At 39.9% G+C, this 19,625-nt stretch overlaps 1 protein-coding gene across 1 annotated transcript in view; it reads right to left on the reverse strand.

Annotated features, from left to right (window-relative positions):
* The window catches only part of LOC131049125 (probable carboxylesterase Os04g0669500), a 48,102-nt gene that overhangs the window by 23,773 nt on the left and 4,704 nt on the right, over positions 1 to 19,625 (reverse strand). The window contains exons 2-4 of the mRNA XM_057983155.2: positions 16,543 to 16,595; positions 14,868 to 14,991; positions 14,621 to 14,742 (exon numbers count right to left, since the gene is read on the reverse strand). Of these exons, the coding sequence (XP_057839138.1) occupies positions 14,621 to 14,742; positions 14,868 to 14,991; positions 16,543 to 16,595 (299 nt within the window). The remainder of the gene's footprint in view (positions 1 to 14,620; positions 14,743 to 14,867; positions 14,992 to 16,542; positions 16,596 to 19,625) is intronic.

The following is a 19,625-nucleotide window of genomic DNA, read 5'->3' on the forward strand; positions in this document are numbered from 1 at the left end:
CATGACAAAAAAGGTGAATCGCTCCTGTCCCTCTCCAAGGGACCAGGGCGATGAGGTACGTCTACTCCATTTTCAAAATTTGGCGCTCAAATGAACATTTTAAATTTACCTTAAATGCTAAGATCGATGAGTTTTGAAAATCCTATTAAATTAGCATTTAAAAAATTGCGTTTGGCATTTATTAATTATTTTGCCTTGTTTAAAAATCGAAATTTATTAATTAAAAATAAAAGGCATTTAATAATTAATTAATTAATCAATTAAAAATCGAAGGGAGCGCTTAAATATGGAGGTCGGCCTTCATTATTTAATTAAAAAATCGTTTAAAAATTGCTTTATTTCACAAAAGTCGGCCTTAGGGTGAATGGTGAGGTGAGCGCTATAAAGGGAGAGTGAAATCTTCATTTTCACATCATCATTTTACCTATCTCATATGCGATCAAAGGGAGAAGTGCGAATATCATCCAAAGGTGGCGCTAATACTTCAAAGGTGGTGCGAAATTGTGTTTGAAGAAGTGCGAATATCATCCAAAGGTGGCACTAATACTTCCAAGGTGGTGCGATATTTGAAGATCTATATTGAGCGAATTTGCCAAGATTTGAAGGTCGCGTTAAGGGCGATATTTGAAGATCACGTCGAGGACAAAGGTGGCGAAATTGATTTCTTGAGGAGATCACGTTGAAGATCATTTATACCTCAATTTTGCCTAGGCGAATTTTGTCCTTTTTGCATTTTAGAGTTAGCTCTCTATTGAGGTATGGCGATTTGATTTTTATTGTTTTATTTATTCATCGTCATATTTTAAATTTTGAGTTATTTTGAATTTTGAATTCCTAGCTCAATCGTTTTATTTTAGGAAATGATAACTCAAAGACTTATCATGAAGTTTCCTAAAATCTATTCTCTAACCTATGTTATTTATTGCAAAATCTAGCTTCTCATTATGAAATGTTGTGTAGGTATGGCGACCCCGAAGGCGGGAGCATCCACCAGTCGCTCAGCTCTCATGAAAGAAGATCAGAAGACCGAAGAAGTGGAGACCAAGATCGTGTCGAAGTGGAACAACATTGGAGATACCAACTTGGGGAACTTCAGCACGAAGAAGTTTCGAGAGGTCCCTTACATTGGTAAGCCATCACCTGTCGCCCGGAGAATAATCGAGAGTGGTATCATTAAGGCGGCCGGCTTTCCTCCAGCTGTTCAGTGCCACGAGTTGATGATCGAGTGTGCTCGTCACTATGATCCACAGTCCAGGACGATCGTGTCCAAAGAGGGAAACACTTTGGCGTACCTTTCAGAGGAAGCTATAAGTGAAGCTTTCCATCTTCCAGAGCACAGGGACATGATATACAAGAGCATAGAGGGAGCCAGATCAATGTACGAAGATGATCCAGATGCTTGTCTAAGCATTATCAATAAGAACTGGCTACTCAAAAGCCGTCCCCGTCTGAGCAAGGTCCCGAACACACCACACAGGATTGATTTCCAGGAGGAGTACAGAGATTTAATTACCATGCTCAACCGAGTTACAGGAGCCCCTCATGCCTTCTATTTTGAGAAGTGGATGTTTTACTTCATCCAGGTGATTGTTCAAGGGAAAGGTACGATACATTGGGCTAGGATGATTAGCCATTGCTTGGACGTACAGTTGAGGAGACTCAAGGCTACTAAGTCCTTCCACATGAGTTCATATGTCATCTATGCCTTGATCAGGAGTGTTGAATACGCAGGACTACCTCACAGAGGAGTGATTGGAAGAGGACCCGGCGAGGTCAGAGCTTGTGATTCCTACGCCTACTTGCATCATCCGCCAGGGAGCAACTATAAGTTGGTTAACGATACTTTCACGATGAACATCACCAGGACGCTGCAAGGTGGAATTCACAACAGATTATCTCAGGATGCCCAGGAATTCATAAAGAGGTACGGTGCTTGGTTCATTCAGTTTCCCAAGTTCACTTATATTAGAGTGCATGGATGTCCTTTACCACCATACATGTTGCCGAGATATCCGACAAACAGAATTGTGTTACTTGAAGTAACAAGACAGTTGGCAGCATATGTGAAGGCATTCAGACACAGACATCAGAATGGAGTTCCAGTACCTATCATTTTGGGTAATTCAGTTGAGGTATGTCCTAATGCTTTAGCTATGGATGACGCAGAGAAGGAGTTAGCCTTGTATTCTTTTTCATCTTTTGCTTTGAGAGAAAGCTTTGATCCACGTGGACATTTAGAGGAGACAGTCGGCAGGAAGTTTAGGCATGAGTACCAGATTGAAGATTTTATGATGAATCTCTTAGATGATCTTGAAGTGAAACGAAAAATGCATTCTAGATTGCCTTTGGATTTCATCAGGAAATGCAAGATTTATAGAGTGGCCGACCAAGCTCAGGACAGTGGCAGACATATTCAGTCTTCCTATGATCGAGAAAGCAAAACAATAAGGTTGGATTGGAATGAGCCCGAGGTCGTGGATTTAGATGCTTTGATGGCACCAGTCTTGTCTTGTACTCGCAGATGGGTAGACGTTCAGCATCAGAAGTTGAGAGAACAAGGCGTAGCTATGTCTTTCACTTTGGAAGAAAAACCAGCTGAAGGTGGAGCTAGTGTGAGTGAAGGCAATCCTAATCCTAGGAATTCAGGTGAAGGTAACCTTCGATGTGCCAGTGAGGGCAATCTCCATTCAAGAGGTTCGAAGAGGAAAGAGAGACCTGGAAAGAGAGAGTCTTCCAAGAAGAAACAAGAGGCTAACAGAGATCGATCATCCGGTACTTCTTCTAGACCTGAGAAGAGAACAATTCAAGTTGAAGAATCCATGGAGTCTATGGTACAGAACGATAGGCAGGAGGAAGGACAGGCACAGCATGGGTCACCAGATGGATCTCTCCAAGACTATGAGTTAGATGAAGACAAAGAAGACAATGAAATGACATCTCCTCCCAGACAAGAAGAAATAGTGCATAAAGAGATTCAAGTTCAAGAAACAAGATCGATTATCCCAGATTGGTTGAAGGAAAGATTAACCAAGGTGATCGTAGTAGAGGACGAGGACAATGCAATTGATTTAGAGAGCCTTGTTGGACGCTCACATGAAGTAACAGAGAAGAGAAAGGCTACCAAGATGTCCAAGATGATTCGAGATGAGACTGGATCCAGGAAATTGCAGATAGCTACACCGGCAGCAGACAAATATGAAGGTGAGATCCTAGCCGAAGAATATGATATACAGACTTTTGAGTTAGGACCATCCACAGCAGAGCAGACTTTAGATGATGCTACTGATTCATTTGAGGCATTGAAAGACAAGCTTAGAGAAGAAATGGAGAAGAATAGAAACCTTGAGAGAGAGGTCGGTGCATGGAGGACATATTTCAGTCACATCAATGAACCTTTGGGACGTCAGGATCCAGCTAGATCACCAGTGCAAGCACTTCCACTTCAATCAATCAATGAAGCAGAAAGATTCAGGAACATGGTCCAACGTACAAGTAATTGGATGGATAGATCTCATACAGTGGCTATAGAATTTGCAACAAGGATGATGAAGATTATTCATCAAGCTATCCAAGTTCTTGAGATGATCCACAATTTGATGATAACAGTAGTTGCATTCGCCCATACCAAGGATGTTATCATTCCTGTCTTGAAAGTTATCAGACACACATCAAGGAAGATTTTAGCGCAGGAGAGGATCTTGGAGGGAGAACCTCACAGTTTGTTTCATTGGTCAACCTTACTCCATATGAAGAATGTTTTCTTTGAAGACATCAGTACTAGATGTGGCCAAGTTGAGGAGGTGATCAATCCTATCCAGGACAGAGTATTTGAGGTACTTCGTACCATTCTTGGCAGAAGAATCGAGGTCGAGACAGATGTGGATATGCAGGAACTAGAGGATAGAATCAAGGTCATCTTTTGCAAGGACGCAAATGTTACAGATGAGCAGTATGATCGGATGTTTGCCACCATGCTCCTGATTGAAAGGACGAAGGAACTTGAATCTACTTGGGACGCAGCTCTTCTAGATGCATTCGATCAGGTCATCCACTTAGAAGAGAGTATGAAGAATCTTCCCGAGATTCCAATCGCAGAAATCGAAGGAATCGTTTCAAGATTCATTGCATATGCTAAGAAAGAGAATTGGAAAGGGAATAAGATTCTAGATGAAAGGTTGTTACAGATGACATGACATCTTATTTCTCATTGGTTTATGTCTCCTAGGTTTTTGTGCCAAAATTTAATATTTGGCTATGCATTAAATATTGTTCAGTAAAAAGGAGGCCATTTGTAACAAACCCTAATTAGGGTTTAGGTGTCATAATCTTGACCGTTGATCTACTTTCGATCCGGACCTTTCATTGTAACTGGGGATGCTATTTATACCCCCATTTTTCATTTCATTTAAAATAGTTAATAGTGTAATAGTCAATAGTTGATGTAAGAGGGATTAGAGCTAGAAGCAATTTTATTTTGTAGCAAGATTGAGTTTTGAAGAGAGGAATTCAAGCAATTGTTGTACATGATGATTTGGAAATCAATGAAATATTGAAGTTATGGTGTTTTGTTGCAAATTTCTTGAGTTATCTTCATGGTTGTTTGATTTACTTGAATTGTGCTCAATCAAAGTAGCTTGTTAATTTGAAGGACATAGTGTGAGACTTGATCTTTGGTAGGATTCGTAATCCAAACCACTAGCTTCTTGCTGATTGTAGGAACGCCTTGCGTGGTCAATTGGAAAATACTTTGAGTCCCTTAACCTTCAATCATTATTGTATCTTGGATATGTACCTTCGTGGCAGTGTCCATGATATTTGATGCATTGAATACCATTTTATTACCTTAGAAGATCGCACTGATTTCAATTGAGTTGTTATCTTATGGCAAAATTGAAGTTGGTTGAATCTTGCCAAGTCTTGTCTACACGAAGTCATTCTTAGGGTTAGACTAGATTAGACCTCTTCCAAACCCTACTCCTTTTGTTATTTTTGAATAGTTTCCTTAGTTTAGTAAAATCTTGAACTTTCGGAATACGTAAGGCCCCTTGGAGGAAACAGCAAATCACATCATACCGCTGGAAGCTTGTCCACACGTAGAGACCCTACTAAAAGAACCTTGGAGTCTACCTAACTGATCCTTTATGCAGATCTTCAGCAGTTAGAGACTATTTTCTCAAGAGAGGATAAGATGCCTATTGGTATTTTATTCTGTGTATGATTGTGTACAAAATACACGTCAACAGATCCTCATACGGCCGGAAGTGCTAGATCAAAAAAACCACCATGGATCTACTATCATAAAATCGAGCCCTAGGTAGGAATATGACCATCTTGAGATTTAGAACAAAATCGCCTTGCAATATGCTCCCTCTCACTGGAAGAGCCTTCTTGTCTCAACTTGCTTTGTAACCCTAGATGCTATCATCACTTGCACAAATGCCTCCATGGCTTTCACAAGTGAACTGTTGCAAGTAAATATTTGTTTTATAAAAAATGGAAATGCAAAATCTCATAATCTTCACTAAAGTCCTCTATGTATTCCTCCTGAATTTCAATCTCTTCATCACAAATAGAACTTCAAAAACTCTATAACCTGAAAAGCAACAAGTTGTGATTCTAAAGATGTCATGTATGTAAGGGACAAGTTTCTCATAGTAAATTGAAGAAATTTAAACAACAAGGTATCCAAATGCAGCTTGTCGTAAGCGGACATCTGTTGATAATGTTGTTTCACAAATAACAAGCATAATGTAATTGCATGAATTAATAACTACATATTGTTGTGCGTTGCACACGCTCCCTGTCGCTGACAGGGTCCCCCTTCCCTTTTTTAAGCCTTTAGTCTTCGCCCTGTTGAGTTTCGCGCAGAGTGTCTCGCGTCCTTTCGAGCGAGTCCGTGACCGGTCCTTGAAGTGATGTCAAAAGAAAAGAGCCGATGATTCCGTTAGGCTAGTCTAGCCCTCGAGCACGATGCCAAGAGATTGTTCAAATTGTGAAATCGCCTTGGATAGGCGTAAGGTGGTAGAAGTTGGCGAAGCTCGCCAAGCAAAGAGCAACGTGTCTGAAGGTCGCACGACGACCCAAAATTGTCATTTCCGCGTAAGAGGGATGAGATAGATTGCATAAGGTTTGTCTTTACAGAGTTTACAAGGTTTGAATGAGGAACGATTTTCGCCATCTAGGAAAGGAGGGGCGAATTTCGTTGCAAAATGCCAAGGTTGACAAAACTTGCCCAAGCACCCAAGCTCGCGCTTCTCGAGGAGAAAAGTTAAAATCGCCAAAATCACTCTAAGGGCGAATTTCGGACTTTTAGGCCAATTTGAGAGAAATTTGTAAAATCTGGCAAAATGGGCTTAAGGTCCGAAATTCTTTCAAGTTTCCAAAACCGCCCAGGGGGCCGAATTTCGAACCCTGGGGTTAAATTTTCAAAAAATTCAAAAGTTAACAAAAACGTTAAAACTCCAAAATTTGCAAAAGTGGCCTTAGGGTCCGAAAATGCCTTAGTTTGCAAAAACTCCCAGAAGTCCGAAGTTTTTTTTTAAAAAAAAGAAAAAATTGCAAAAGGCGTCCCAAGGTCCGAAATTCACTTAAGTCATCTAAATTTGGACCCTGGGGCCGAAATTTGAAAATTGATTGATTTGCCAAAAGCGTTGAAGACTCCGAAATTTGCGAAAGGCGTCCAAGGTCCGAAGTTTTTTTTCGAGATTTGCGAGAGGCGTTCAAAGGTCCGGATTGCTCCAAGCTGCCGAAAGGCGTGAAAGCTCCAAAGTTTGCAAAAGGCGTTAAGCCTCCGAAATTTGCCAAAACCATGGAAAACTCCAAAATTGTGAAAGGCTTGAAATCTCCGAAATCCCAAAGAGCAATGAATGGTCCGAAGTTCTTTAGAAATTGCAAAATATGCCAAGCGTCCGAATTTGTCTAAAATTGCCAAAATCGCCTTATGGGCCGAATTTCGGACCCTAAGGGCAAAATTTGAAAATTTGTTAACTCGCAAAAAATGGGAAAGTCCTGAAAATCGCCAAGGTCCGAGGTTGGTGTGATAGCGCTTAAGTATTTCATCAAGGAAAACGCAATTTAGATTGCAAACCCCTCCATTCTGCCAAAATCGCGAGCTGGAAGATAGCCACAAAGAAGCAAAGGCAGGTCTGGCAAAAATCCCATATGCTCCGAAGTTTGCAAAACCCCTCCATACTGCCGAAGTTCGCGTAAGAAAGGGATCGCGTAAGGGTTAAAGAGAGGCAGAGCCAATTTCGCGCAATTCACATCCAAGGTAAAACGCTAACATAAACCCTTCCGAGCGTCCAAGCTCAAATTGCTAAATCGCCTAAAGTAAAATCGCTTAGTCTAAACTCGACATTGAAAATTCTTTTCCATCCAAACCGCGAAAATTTGAATTGAGGGATAACCGTTGAAATTCCAAAATTTGCAAAACTGTCCATTCGTCTTTGCACAAAGTCGGGCAATTTCTCGCCATCCATTTTCATCAAGTAAGTACGCTTTGTCTCTCTTGATCATCTGAAATGTTTTTTAAATTGGATGCATGCCTATGCGAAATTGATTAAAGTGCTTAAGTCTTCAAGATTCACATCTTTTTCCGATTATTAAAGCGTCATTCAAAGCAATCGAAAATTAGAATTTGCTACTAAGATTTAACCAAAAATCGCATTTTCAAACTTAGGAGAACTTTTCGAGCTTTGTCCCCTTTGAAAATCAATCCAGAAAGTGCTTAAATATAAATTCGCGGTCAAAAGCTTCATGAATAAATGTTTTGCTCAATCAAGCTCTCAGCTAGCAATGCCACTCTGTTTCCAATCTAAATTTTGAATTAATCCCTGAATGCTGGCATATTCTCTATCTAACCCGCCTTACTTCTTTTATATCGCCTCGTAATCTACATCTGGCTGTGCAGGATAAATGCCTAAATCGGCGGTAGAATCATCAAAGACGCCTGCTACAGCCGAGACATCGCGAGCATCCAAATCAGATATCCCACGCAAAGTTGAAAGGATGAAGTACCAGTATCAAAGAGGGGGATTGAGGGAGTCAAAAGTTCAGAGCGTCTGGGACAATGTCGGTGATACCGACCTAGGCCATATTGACATTCAAGACTTCAGGAATCGGGTCTTCTCCCCTAACGCATACGGCAAGCCTAGACAGATGGTGGAAAGTGGCATCGCCCAAGCAGTGGGATTTCCTCCAGCAGTACAAAACTATGAGTTAGTGGTAAAGGCTGCCCGGCATTATCAGCCAGGTTCCAGATTGGTGCTCCTCGAGAATATGACTTTCGCCAACTTCACTCCTGAGGCCATTGGTGACGCATTCGACATTCCCTTCCCAAACAACCCCACGGCCATGACTATAGATGAAGCACAGGGGGCATATGATATAAATCCGGCCAGATGCAGAACACTGATCAATGAAGAGTGGTACAAGGAGAGAAGGCTTCCAAGCGCCAGAATTGGGAAAAAGACCCCAAGAAGTGACTTTCATAATGAGCATGGGGATATGGTCACATTACTCAGCAGGGTTATGGGACTTCCCAAATCCAACTACTTTGAGGAGTGGATGTTTTATTTCACAGAGCAAGTCTTCGCTAGGAAGTCCAAGTTCGACTGGGCCCAGATTATAAGCAACAACATCCACACTCAGCTGATAGAGCTTGAAACAAAGAAATACTTCACTATGACCTCTTATTTGGTCTACATGTTCGCCAAGAACTAGCCGCTGCCAAGTTTGATAATGAAAGGTGAAATCAGAAATGGGCCTGGTCAGGTAAAGGTCTATGATTGTTACCTGCAGCTGCACTACCAAGATATAGCTCAGAGAGAAAAGAGCAGCCCAGCTTATGCAGTTGACCAATATGAGCGCGTCAATGACGCCTTCACAATGCCCCTAGTCAGGCTAATGCAGGGAGGATTACACATAAGGCTCTTAGAGCAAGCTACTATTCTAGTACAGAGGTACGGGGCTTGGTTCATCCAGTTCCCAAGGTTCTCCTATATCCGAATAGCGAGCTTTGACGGTGCCCCTCTCCAACTTCCACGGTACCCAACCGACAAAATAGTTCTTATGGAGGTCGCAAGGCAATCACGTCCGACCGGCATCTTACTTAGAGAGAGCAAGCAGGTTGGATTCGCGTTCCCCATGATTATAGGCAACCAGGATGTCCATCTGAAGACCCCCACCCTAGCAGAGGAATCCCTCGCAGAGCTGGCCTCTTATGGCCTACAAGAGCATTTTCCGAGAAAATATTTCGATCACGATAATCTGGCAAAGAGAGCCTATGGCAAGCAGTACAGAGCAAAGGAATCAGTTGAAGACTATTGGAAAAATTGCTCTGATGACTACGAAGTCTGGAGACGTGAATATTCTAGGCTGAGTGTGCAGCAAATGCGGCTCTTTGAATATCGCCGGGTCCCAGATCAACTCACAGATTCAGGGAATTGCCTCCAAGTCCGGGAATTTGAGGCAGTAAGGCATCTTTTGCCAGGCGTTGATTGGCCCCAGGACCCGATCAGTGATGTTGAGGCAGTCATGGCAGCTCCAGCAAGATATACAGACCAATGGTTACATCAACAGATTGAGAGGCTAATTCATGAGGGAGTCCAGTTCACTTACCACCTAATGGGCAGCCTCGATTCTCAATCTTCTGAAGATGAAGGAACGTCCAGTGCACCCAAAGAAGAAATTGAGAAACCTGAGAAGAGAAAAAGGCTAAGGCTTGCAGAGGGACTCGGACGTCCAAGAGAACAAGAAGGGAAAAGATTCCTATAAGAAGATCAGAGGTCACTTCATCGTCAAAGGACCCAAGTTCGTCCAACGATGTAGTAGAATTAGATTATATACTTGCTCCGCCTTCTCAAAGTGACATTGATGCATTTGGAACTGATGATCCTCCCGCACCCGACATGCTAGAAGCTGAGCTAAGGGTCATTGAATCAACCCAACCGGGTAACCAAATAGAGGAAGGAGAGATTCCATCCATTCAAGGGATCGAAGTGCATGAACCCACCCAACAGAGCTGCCATGAACTATTGCTCCATAATGCAACCAAAGATGACTCTACCGTTGAAGGAGAGCAAAGGGCAGAGGAGACCTGCAAGCTCGAAAGGACTGAAGAGCAACCATCACACGAAGGCACCAAACAATTGTTCAATGAAATGGGAGAAAGTTCAGCTGCAAGTAAGGAACTTGGCACCTCCTCCACCCCTCCGGTAACAGAACAACTGCAAATCTGTGATGAGTCGGTTGAAAACCTCAAAGAACATAATGCAAACTTAACCATATCATCAGCCCAAACAATGCCTCAAGAATGGTTAATTGCCAGAGCCCAGTGCAAGGCCGCCACCAAACCACCTATTGACCTCGAGGACATATTCTCACGCATAGACCAAGCTAAAGCTAAGGGGAAGAAAAAGCCCAAGGCATATTCCAGAATGACTAAAGATGAGCAAAGGAACCGTACTCTCCACATTGCCACCCCGCCTGTAGATAAGCCAGCAGATCAGATCACACTGGCAGATTATAGCATCACGACTATCCCCATTGGATGAGCCACTAAGGCACAGGAAAAGGAGGAATTCAAGGATTCAGTGCAGAACATACTCAGGCAACTTGAAGAGATAACAGCTGAGAAGGATATGTATCTGGCTCGTGTTGAGCAGGCCGAAGGGTACATCGATCAACTCCTGAGACCATTACACAATGCCTCCGAATCCCACATTCCCCCGACAACATTGGCACAGAGGACCACAACAGAATTTGAAGGAGTACGGGACACCACAAGGGCCGTCAAGGAATGGATCCAAGGCATCAGAAGAAGGGGAGAACAAATCCTTGAGGAAGTAAAGGAAATGGCTCGCCACCGAGAAACCACTTTGGTTAAGTTATTAGAGGTAAAGAGGGAATCCCTCCACATCCAGGAAGTGGCTGCCACTACTCTTCCCCTCATGAACGCTCTTTTCTGACCCATGCACAGATTCCTACATTACCCACCATCCTAGATCCTCATAACATCAGCACTCTTAAGGAATGGTACTGGACTATCAACATGAAGAATGATGCGAAGGAAATCATCGATAGAGAACACAATGCATGCGAGGTAATTCTAAAAACCATGCAGGAACTTGGCAAGATAATCCTTCGATCAATGGTTTCGAGATGAGTAAATGACCAATCCAATGAAGTGATACCTCCAGACTGGGAGGAAGATTGGGAACAAATAAGATCACTTATTCCACTAAGGACCTAGGCTTTGCCGGTCAATTCCACTCGGACATGTTGTGCTTTGAGCGTAATCGTTCCAATTGGCAAGATGGTCTGAAGCAGGTAGACCAATACCTCGAGGGCATGCAATATAAAATTCGCCATCCTCATATGCCTCCATTCAGTCTGCTTTTCCAATTATGTATCAAATTCCAGGAGTATGTTCGTGAGGAACGTGCGGCAGGTCGAGATCTCTGGCGGGAATATTTGCATGAAGAAAGTCAATTTTTGATAAAAAGGATTTGAAACTGGAAAAGAAAAAGTGTTTTCCTAAAAAATGCACTTTTTTCCTTTTTAAAATTTTGAAAAGTGCACTTTTGGCCAAAAGGGTCATATTTGACTTTCAAGTCAACTAAAATGTAAAACTTTATGAATGCACCTTTTTGGATAATTTTGGATGAGTTTTAATTATCCTTTTTGGGTAGTTATTGCTCATTTTGGGGTGGTTGTTGATATTTGCCTCCCATTTATGGGTATGGGCAGCCATGTTTTATGGATGAATCTGGGCCACTTGTTTAGATTTGATCTTGGCCATTCATCCATTTTTGAAGCCTATTTAAGGGACTGGTTTTCCCTCATTTTGTAAGAAGTTCTTGAATTGTTGCAAAGGCTTTGGCGAAATTTATGGGATTTAATGCAAAGTTAAGACTGTTTCCAAATTTCCTTGTGAGTGCATAGTCTCCTCCTTCATTAATTTAGAAATTTTTCAGTTATGTTTATTTCCTTTATATAGCATTTTCAAACAAACATCCAACAAAATCCTCGCAGTTCACATCATTGGGGAATGGCTGATTGCCTTTCTCTCTGCATGGTTAATCTGAACCTTTCACATGCTTAGTTCGGTTATTGAATACTCACTATGAATGTAAAAGTTCTAATGTTGTAGTTGATAACATGAAAATCCTATTTTCCTTTGAAGATTGCACCAGATTTATGCAAGTATTGTGCTAAAACAGCTGGTGATGCTTAGTCTAGTTATTTGGAGGTGTCCGTCTGTTTACTGAATCTGCTATCTTAGTTAAAATTTATATTTTATGTATCTCTCTCTCTCTACCCTTCCCTCCTTTTCCCCCTTTTTTATCAAGAGAATCCGCAGTCCCATTGAAAACAATATCAACTCAACTGAAATCATTTGATAAGAAAGATCATAAAGATCCCAGGGAACTCATCTATCAATCGCCTATCTCACCGTAAGTCCCCCTTGTGTTTCCAGCATAAACACATCAAACCACTGAGAAATCCTGCAGTCAAGACCTAACAAATGAAACCTTGAGGTTGTCCCCTTTGATCAAACGTAGAAAATAGCATTAGGGACTTCCTTATCTTAAGAGAGGATAGGATACTCAGCTGGTTTATTCTATTTTGCATTGGCCGTATGGAGTTTGCAACAATGCGATTCTAGACACGTCAACACATATGAAATTCATGAACATTATTCAACCATTAAAAAAACTTATCTTTTTCAAATCAGAATATGAATCCATCTGAATCCTTTTGTGGGAGAGTCTCACCAACATCCACAATGGAAGCTTGAGGCATAGTCCTGGTTGGACATTTCATTGCGTAGTGAGCATATTTGTCACATCTAAAGCATTGGATTTCTGAAATATCCTTCCTTCTTTTGAATGTAGGAGCATCATTGGATTCCTTATCTTTCTTCCTTTTGAAATGTCCTTTCTTACCTTTCTTCTTTGAGGAGTGCGAGGCAAGAGCATGAATATCTTCATTTGTGGAGCTTTGGCCAATGCCTCTTGTAGCCAATCTTGACTCTTCTTGAATGCAGTCTGTCTTCAATTGATCAAACTTAGGAAGTTTTGATCTTGCGCTTATCCCTTGAATAAATGACTCCCATGATGAAGGGAGACCATTGAGTGCCAACATGGTTAACTCTTTGCTCTCTATAGTGTGTCCAATGGTAGAGAGTTGATCTCTCAATTCGGTAATCCTCATGAAGTAAGACATGATGGATTCTCCTTTCGTCATCTTGATGTGGCGAAGTTGTTGTTTCAGTGTGAGAGCTCGACTCGTGTTGTTGATCTCATACATCTCTAATGTCTTGAACATGTAACATGCCTTCATCAACTTGGAGATGATTGGCACAATGTGATCTTTCACAGAATCAACCAACATTTTCATTGCTTTGTTGTTCTTTCTCTTCCATTGAAGCTTCTCATCCTCTTCTTTTGGTTCCGGTACCGCATCCTTCACGAATTCGTCTAATTCGTTTTCCCCCAAGGCAAGCATAACTCTAAACTTCAAAGATACGAAGTTTGATGCTCCCTCAAGTCTGTCTTCAACTCTAATTCCATTCACCATCTTGACGTTGATAGAAGTAGTTGAACTTGAAGACAATAGTAGAAGATTACCCTACCTCTATAAATCTGATCTGATCTGTTCTTAGGCCTGCCCTGATACCATGTTGAGTTTTGATCAGATTTGAGTATGCAGGGAATTTTTATATTTTATTTGTGCTTTGTTCTCAATCTGATATTAATATATGATTGGTCTGAATATATCTTTGTTCTTATCGCAGAATATATATTCAACCTGTCTGTGGTATATGAATATGGATATCAATCTGCAGTAAGTGTTTACACGATATCCAGAAGTATGTTGATACAGTCTGATGTGATTCCTATGTTGATCTGCAAATCCACCGTATGTAGAAGTATATTTCTTGTTGATCAATCAAGGTATCTGCTATGCATAATTTGAGATGTTGTTCCTTTGATATGCTATCAAACCAATACAATATGCAGTTTGGCACAATATGCAGAAAAGTATTCTTCGATACTTATCTATCAACTACAGTTGTCTATCACCGATTGCTTTATGCTCGATCTGAAACAATAAATATGATTTGCTGATCTCTATAAACAGTCTGATTGCCACCGTCTGTGATTCTTATCTCCCCATATATGAATGCCCCGAAGGGAGTCGACTATCCTCAGGAGGATGCGACTGTAGTTAAGAGTCGCAACCTTCCAATAGGGTGACGGGATATATTAATCATTAGTTTGTTATGCATTAACTATTGCTAACTAATAATCAATCGGATATACCGATTTAACACAGTATTGTTTGTTTATTAATTCCTTATCAAGCATACACATCGGTTAAGGTATAGCTGTGGTTAATCATGAATAATCAAAATACAAAATGTGTAAGGCCGATAGGCCATTCACACATTTTGTTCTGCAGAGTCGGTTAGAAGGAGACCGACTGATGCTATATCACTAATACCTTTGCTATGATCCATGCAACTGACATTTCAATATAACTCCAGATACTTTGGTTTCACATAGATATAAAGATATTAAGTTCTAGCACTTTCAAAGTTCAGAAACTTGGATACCTGTTTTGCCTCAGGGGAGATCTTTTCAATAAATGATGAATTAAATGGCACCCAACCACTAAACACTGCAGCTCCTCCAAGAGTTTTTGGGTACAACATTGCACTTGCTAAAGTCAAAGCACCTGCCAAATGCCACAAACAACACATAAACAGCACTTGTTCAGTAAGTTACCTACATCATTTTTTCAGAACATTCACTTAACATTACACCAAAGTACCAAACCACAAGTTATAGCCAAATATTTACCCCCTTGGCTAAAGCCACAGACAAAAATGTTCTTGGGACTGATGCCAGTTGCTATCTCATTGTCTATCATTTCATGTACCTTTTCAACAGATTTCAAAATTCCTTCCTCGTCTTTAGGAGACTCCTGCAGCATTGATTTCATAGACCATCCTCACAAGGAAAAACTTAAAATTCACACACAAATTGCTAGTAAAATACAAGACTTTCTTGAACTGTACTTGCAAGTTGCATCCTACATTGACGGAATTAAAATCTTACAAAACTTCCTTTTCAATATTTTGTCATTTAAAAGTAAGACCATCTCACATTATTTATAATCACCATTGTCTAAAACACATCGTCAGCTTTGCACCAAACACAGAAGATAAAAATCCTTGTACCATATTTTCCATAAATTTCTCAGTCAAGAGTAACACAGAAAAAAGGATTCCAATTGATTTTTAATTACTATGTTCTAAAGCAAGTCAGCTATGCCCACTGTATTTTTATTTGGCATTTCTTACAGTGCCCTCAGGCAATAAAACATATAAGCTAGAAATATGGTAAGATAGCTAAAATCAATCAGTTATGCTAGAACCATAATAAGAGGCTGTCTCAATAAGAAAGAACATTGACAAAAGAAATGAGGGCTCACAAAAAAGTCAGGTGTCAATAAGTACCCACATATCTGAAAGTACTAATAATAGAGTGAGGAACGCACATATCAGGATTTACTTACTCCTAGTCTAAATGTAATAGTACATTGTGTCCATTCCAATATGTAGAGAGATGATTATTAGAACTTCTCTCTGGTAACTTCTGAACCCTAGCTTGCGGGACAACTCATCCCTAAATGTGCAGAAAGGAATTGCAGTAGAGAACTAAGAGTTCTGTTAACAAAATGACTCGAAAACAAAGTAACAAAACAAAATTGTTATGGGATTTAAGAACGCAAAAACTAGATGAAAATGGCTATTATTAAAAAATTCAATTGAAGTCTATACAAACCTAAATAATAAAGAACAAAATCAAACTTCAAAACAAATGGAGCTTAATGAATTGAATCCAATCAAAAAGTACAATGGTTGGCCACCTACCTTAAACCCCACAGGCTGGATGTAATACCTCACTTGCAGATGGTAAATAAGCTTGTTCTCACTTATGTCAGCAGAAATAGCCCTTGTAGTTGACAACTTTGTGAGGACGGAACCAGAATACTATGGAATGGGACAGTAAACTATGGAAACTTGACAAAATCTGAGCAGAAGCCAGATCTTGTAGAACTTGAAGAACAGAACAAGCATAAGACAATGTTCATATATATTTCGAAGGCCACTTTCATCTGACCAAGCAAGGAACACTCATGCAAGTGAGTCTATGATCTGCATCATGGAATTTTTTTGTCATTCTCTTTTGTGTGCACTAGTGGCAGAGTCTCACAATGCAGTGTTTCCCTATGTGTCCCAGTAGCACAGTCTGATGACAAGTGTACAAAAACTAATCTTTGATTCAGATTAAAGTAGCAGCAGAATGCAGGTTTTAGTGGTGCCCATCATTTTTATGAAGTAATTTGTATTGATTAGGTTGTTTTCACTAAAAAAATTAGGCATCCACATCAATTACAGAGCCATGCCAGAACATCTTATTTATCCTTCAAGCTAGAAAGAAAATGCTTGTGCAATAAGAAAGATCTTACAGCTGTGACCGGTATCTCATAGAGGTCAAACCATGCCGGCATCGTAACTCCATCTGCCAGGGTAGCCAACACATCAGCTCAGCATACGTTCAAAGAAAAAGTGCGGACAATAAATCAATATCTCATAGAACTGATCAGCACAGTAAATATTTCGTCTTCTCAAATCATCACTAGAACCTCATTTGCTAATAAGATACTGCCAAAACAGAACAAATAAAAAAAATTATGCATGGTTGCTGCCACTAAATCCTAACTTGTACAATGCTACCAGCATTAGTTACCTTCATCTGGTGCATGCCCTTGAGATATATATATATCCTCTAGGAAATAACTTGTCAATCCATCAAGAGGTACTCAAATAGTAATCATCTAATCAATCCCCTAAGCAATCAATTTTGAATTTTAAGAAGTTATTTCGTAAATACTTAGGATGGCCCCCCTTCCAAGTCCACGAGGGGTGAGAGGATGCCTCCCCTCTCATGCTCTTATAATGTACACCAACCTGAGATGGAATGAACAGCCAGCCTTCCATGCTCGTGGCCAAGAGGTGGAATGGATAGCCCACCTTCCATGCTCTTAGGCTTGATAAAGGAGGATGGGCCCCCTTACATACTCTAGGCAATAATGAAGATTGACCCACCTTAATATTGCTATTGGCAAGTATTTCAAGAAATTCACTATGTGATTAGCTTTGAGATTGTACTACAATGTATTGAACTGAATATTTTATATGCTATGATGTATTGATCTATGATGCTATAATCTATTAACCTGAATAGTAATGATGTCGTGATGTATTTATCTAATTGTCAATGATACTATGATGTATTGATTTGAATATTATCATGATTTCTTGTGAGCTAATATTACTAATACCAGTTTTTATTGAGTAACATTGTTTGCAGGTGCAGAGATCTGTAATATCCCAAAAGGACATTACAGAAAGAGAAAAGAAAATGACAACCATTGATGGGGAGACTTCTTCCATTCCTCCATTTCCTGGATCTATGAGTAGTGATAGTGGCAGCCATAGTGGTAGTGTAAGTGTTGGGCCTAGAATTCGTGGATCTTCATCTCATATAGATTCATATTTTGTTTCATGCACTACTCCAAGTGCCCAACCATCACTTGAGAGCATGAGTTGGAACATGAATAAGCATTAAGCCGCAAGAAGTGCAATTGGAGACTTTTGGTTCTATTGCACCATTCCATTTCACACAGTGTAAAAGTATTGTAATTTCCAATTTGATGAACAGGTTATATGCAGAATGGTGTATTTTAATTTTGATATTATGGCTACGACACTAATATTGCTATCTTTCTTTTACTGCAGGTTAGGAGAATGAACATGTATCGATTTCAATGTCATTTCCTTTGGTTTGAATGATGTATAAGTAGAAGGATGACCACGATCAAGTGGCACCTTGATCGGACATGTCTTTTAGACATGTCCGACCAAGATGTCACTTGGTCGTGACCCTTACTTATCTTTAACCGATCCATAACTAATCGGTGCTTCAAACATTAATGTATCGGTATAGTGATAACAGTGCTTATACCCGATAATGAATCGTTTAATGCTTATGAACATACCCGATGATGAATCGGTATTATGAATCAGTTAATGCTTATGAACATACCCGATGGTGAATCGGTATCATGAATCGGTTAATGCTTATGAACACATCCGATCATGAATCGGTATTTGTTAATTGTTTCAGATAAAACATACCCGATAATGAATCGGTATCAAAGCATATAATATAAAGTAAACAGTAACAATTATGGTTTAGCATTATATGCTATCGGGTTAATACCCTGATAGCATATTAATGCCGATTCATATATGAATCGACATTAGTATGCTATCGGGTTAGTAGCCCGATAGCCCTTTAGATTGACGCTTAACATAGTTAAGTAGATCGTCAATCTAATCCATCATTATCCAATATCGATAGAATAATTATGATCAATGTTATAGTCTAATAAACATAAAGCATGAATAAGTAAACTAATAACAGAGTAGAGAGTTAGGAGAGTCTTATCTTGCAGAAGCTACTAATGCATTAACACACAGCTAGGTAATTATTATTATTATTGTTTTAAAGTATATAATTTGATTTTTGTGACTATTGAATTTTTGCATTTTGGGGTAAGCAGCATTGTAGATATTAAACTCTTAATTTAGAATACTTTTTTTGTTTATTTTATTTATTTTAGGTCTCCTTACTGGCAGAATATTATAGCTGCCATTACTATTTGTGGGGTGGGATTCAAAGCACCTAATGACAAGGAGATAAAAAACTCCGATTTGAGTCAAAAGGCGGCTAATGTGAAAACCATAATTAATGAGCTCTTACCAACCCCTGAAACCCCGATAAGCATTGGGATCACGAGAAAGCTTATAACCCTGACAACAAGATGAGTTCCAATCCTCACTTTAGCATCGACAAAGACTTGAAAGAAATTGGAGATCAGAAGAGCAGTTAGTTCCGGATTGATTGGTCATCTTAGACTATGTAGAACACTTTATAGTTTATGATTAACTCAAAGACACTGACAAAGAACTGAGTAAGATTTAGGTTCGAGTTCCTTGCAGGGTAGAAAACCCTGACCTAGTAATGGTTCCTAACAGGGATAGAACCTTCAACATCAAAGGAAACAAATGTTACAACATTTGTAAACGGATTTTAATTGAATGATAACCACCAAAAAGATGGTTCCAAGCTTCCGTTGTGATTGTTGCAGAAGCGAGAAGTTCCTGGAGAAACAAAATTGCTATGTGTCTAGTTCTAATAGATAAATGAGCTGATTCAAATCAACAACAATTCAAATTATGCAACAGTTCAACTATTGGAAGACAAATATAAAAGTTATGAAGGATGATGCCTGTCAGAATTTTGGAGAAAAGAGCCACGAAAGATTTTGGTTCTCGTCGAACTAGTGAGAGTTGTTGTGAGGACTTGTAGCACCCATATGGTGGAAGAAGTTTTGATGTTGGGTAAAGTCTCAAGTGGACACTTATTTGTTTGAAATCGTAATTGATGTACTCCTATATGCAAATGAAGAAATTTTTTTATTGT

The sequence above is a fragment of the Cryptomeria japonica genome, chromosome 3 (assembly GCF_030272615.1).
Source record: "Cryptomeria japonica chromosome 3, Sugi_1.0, whole genome shotgun sequence".
Taxonomy (NCBI): domain Eukaryota; kingdom Viridiplantae; phylum Streptophyta; class Pinopsida; order Cupressales; family Cupressaceae; genus Cryptomeria; species Cryptomeria japonica.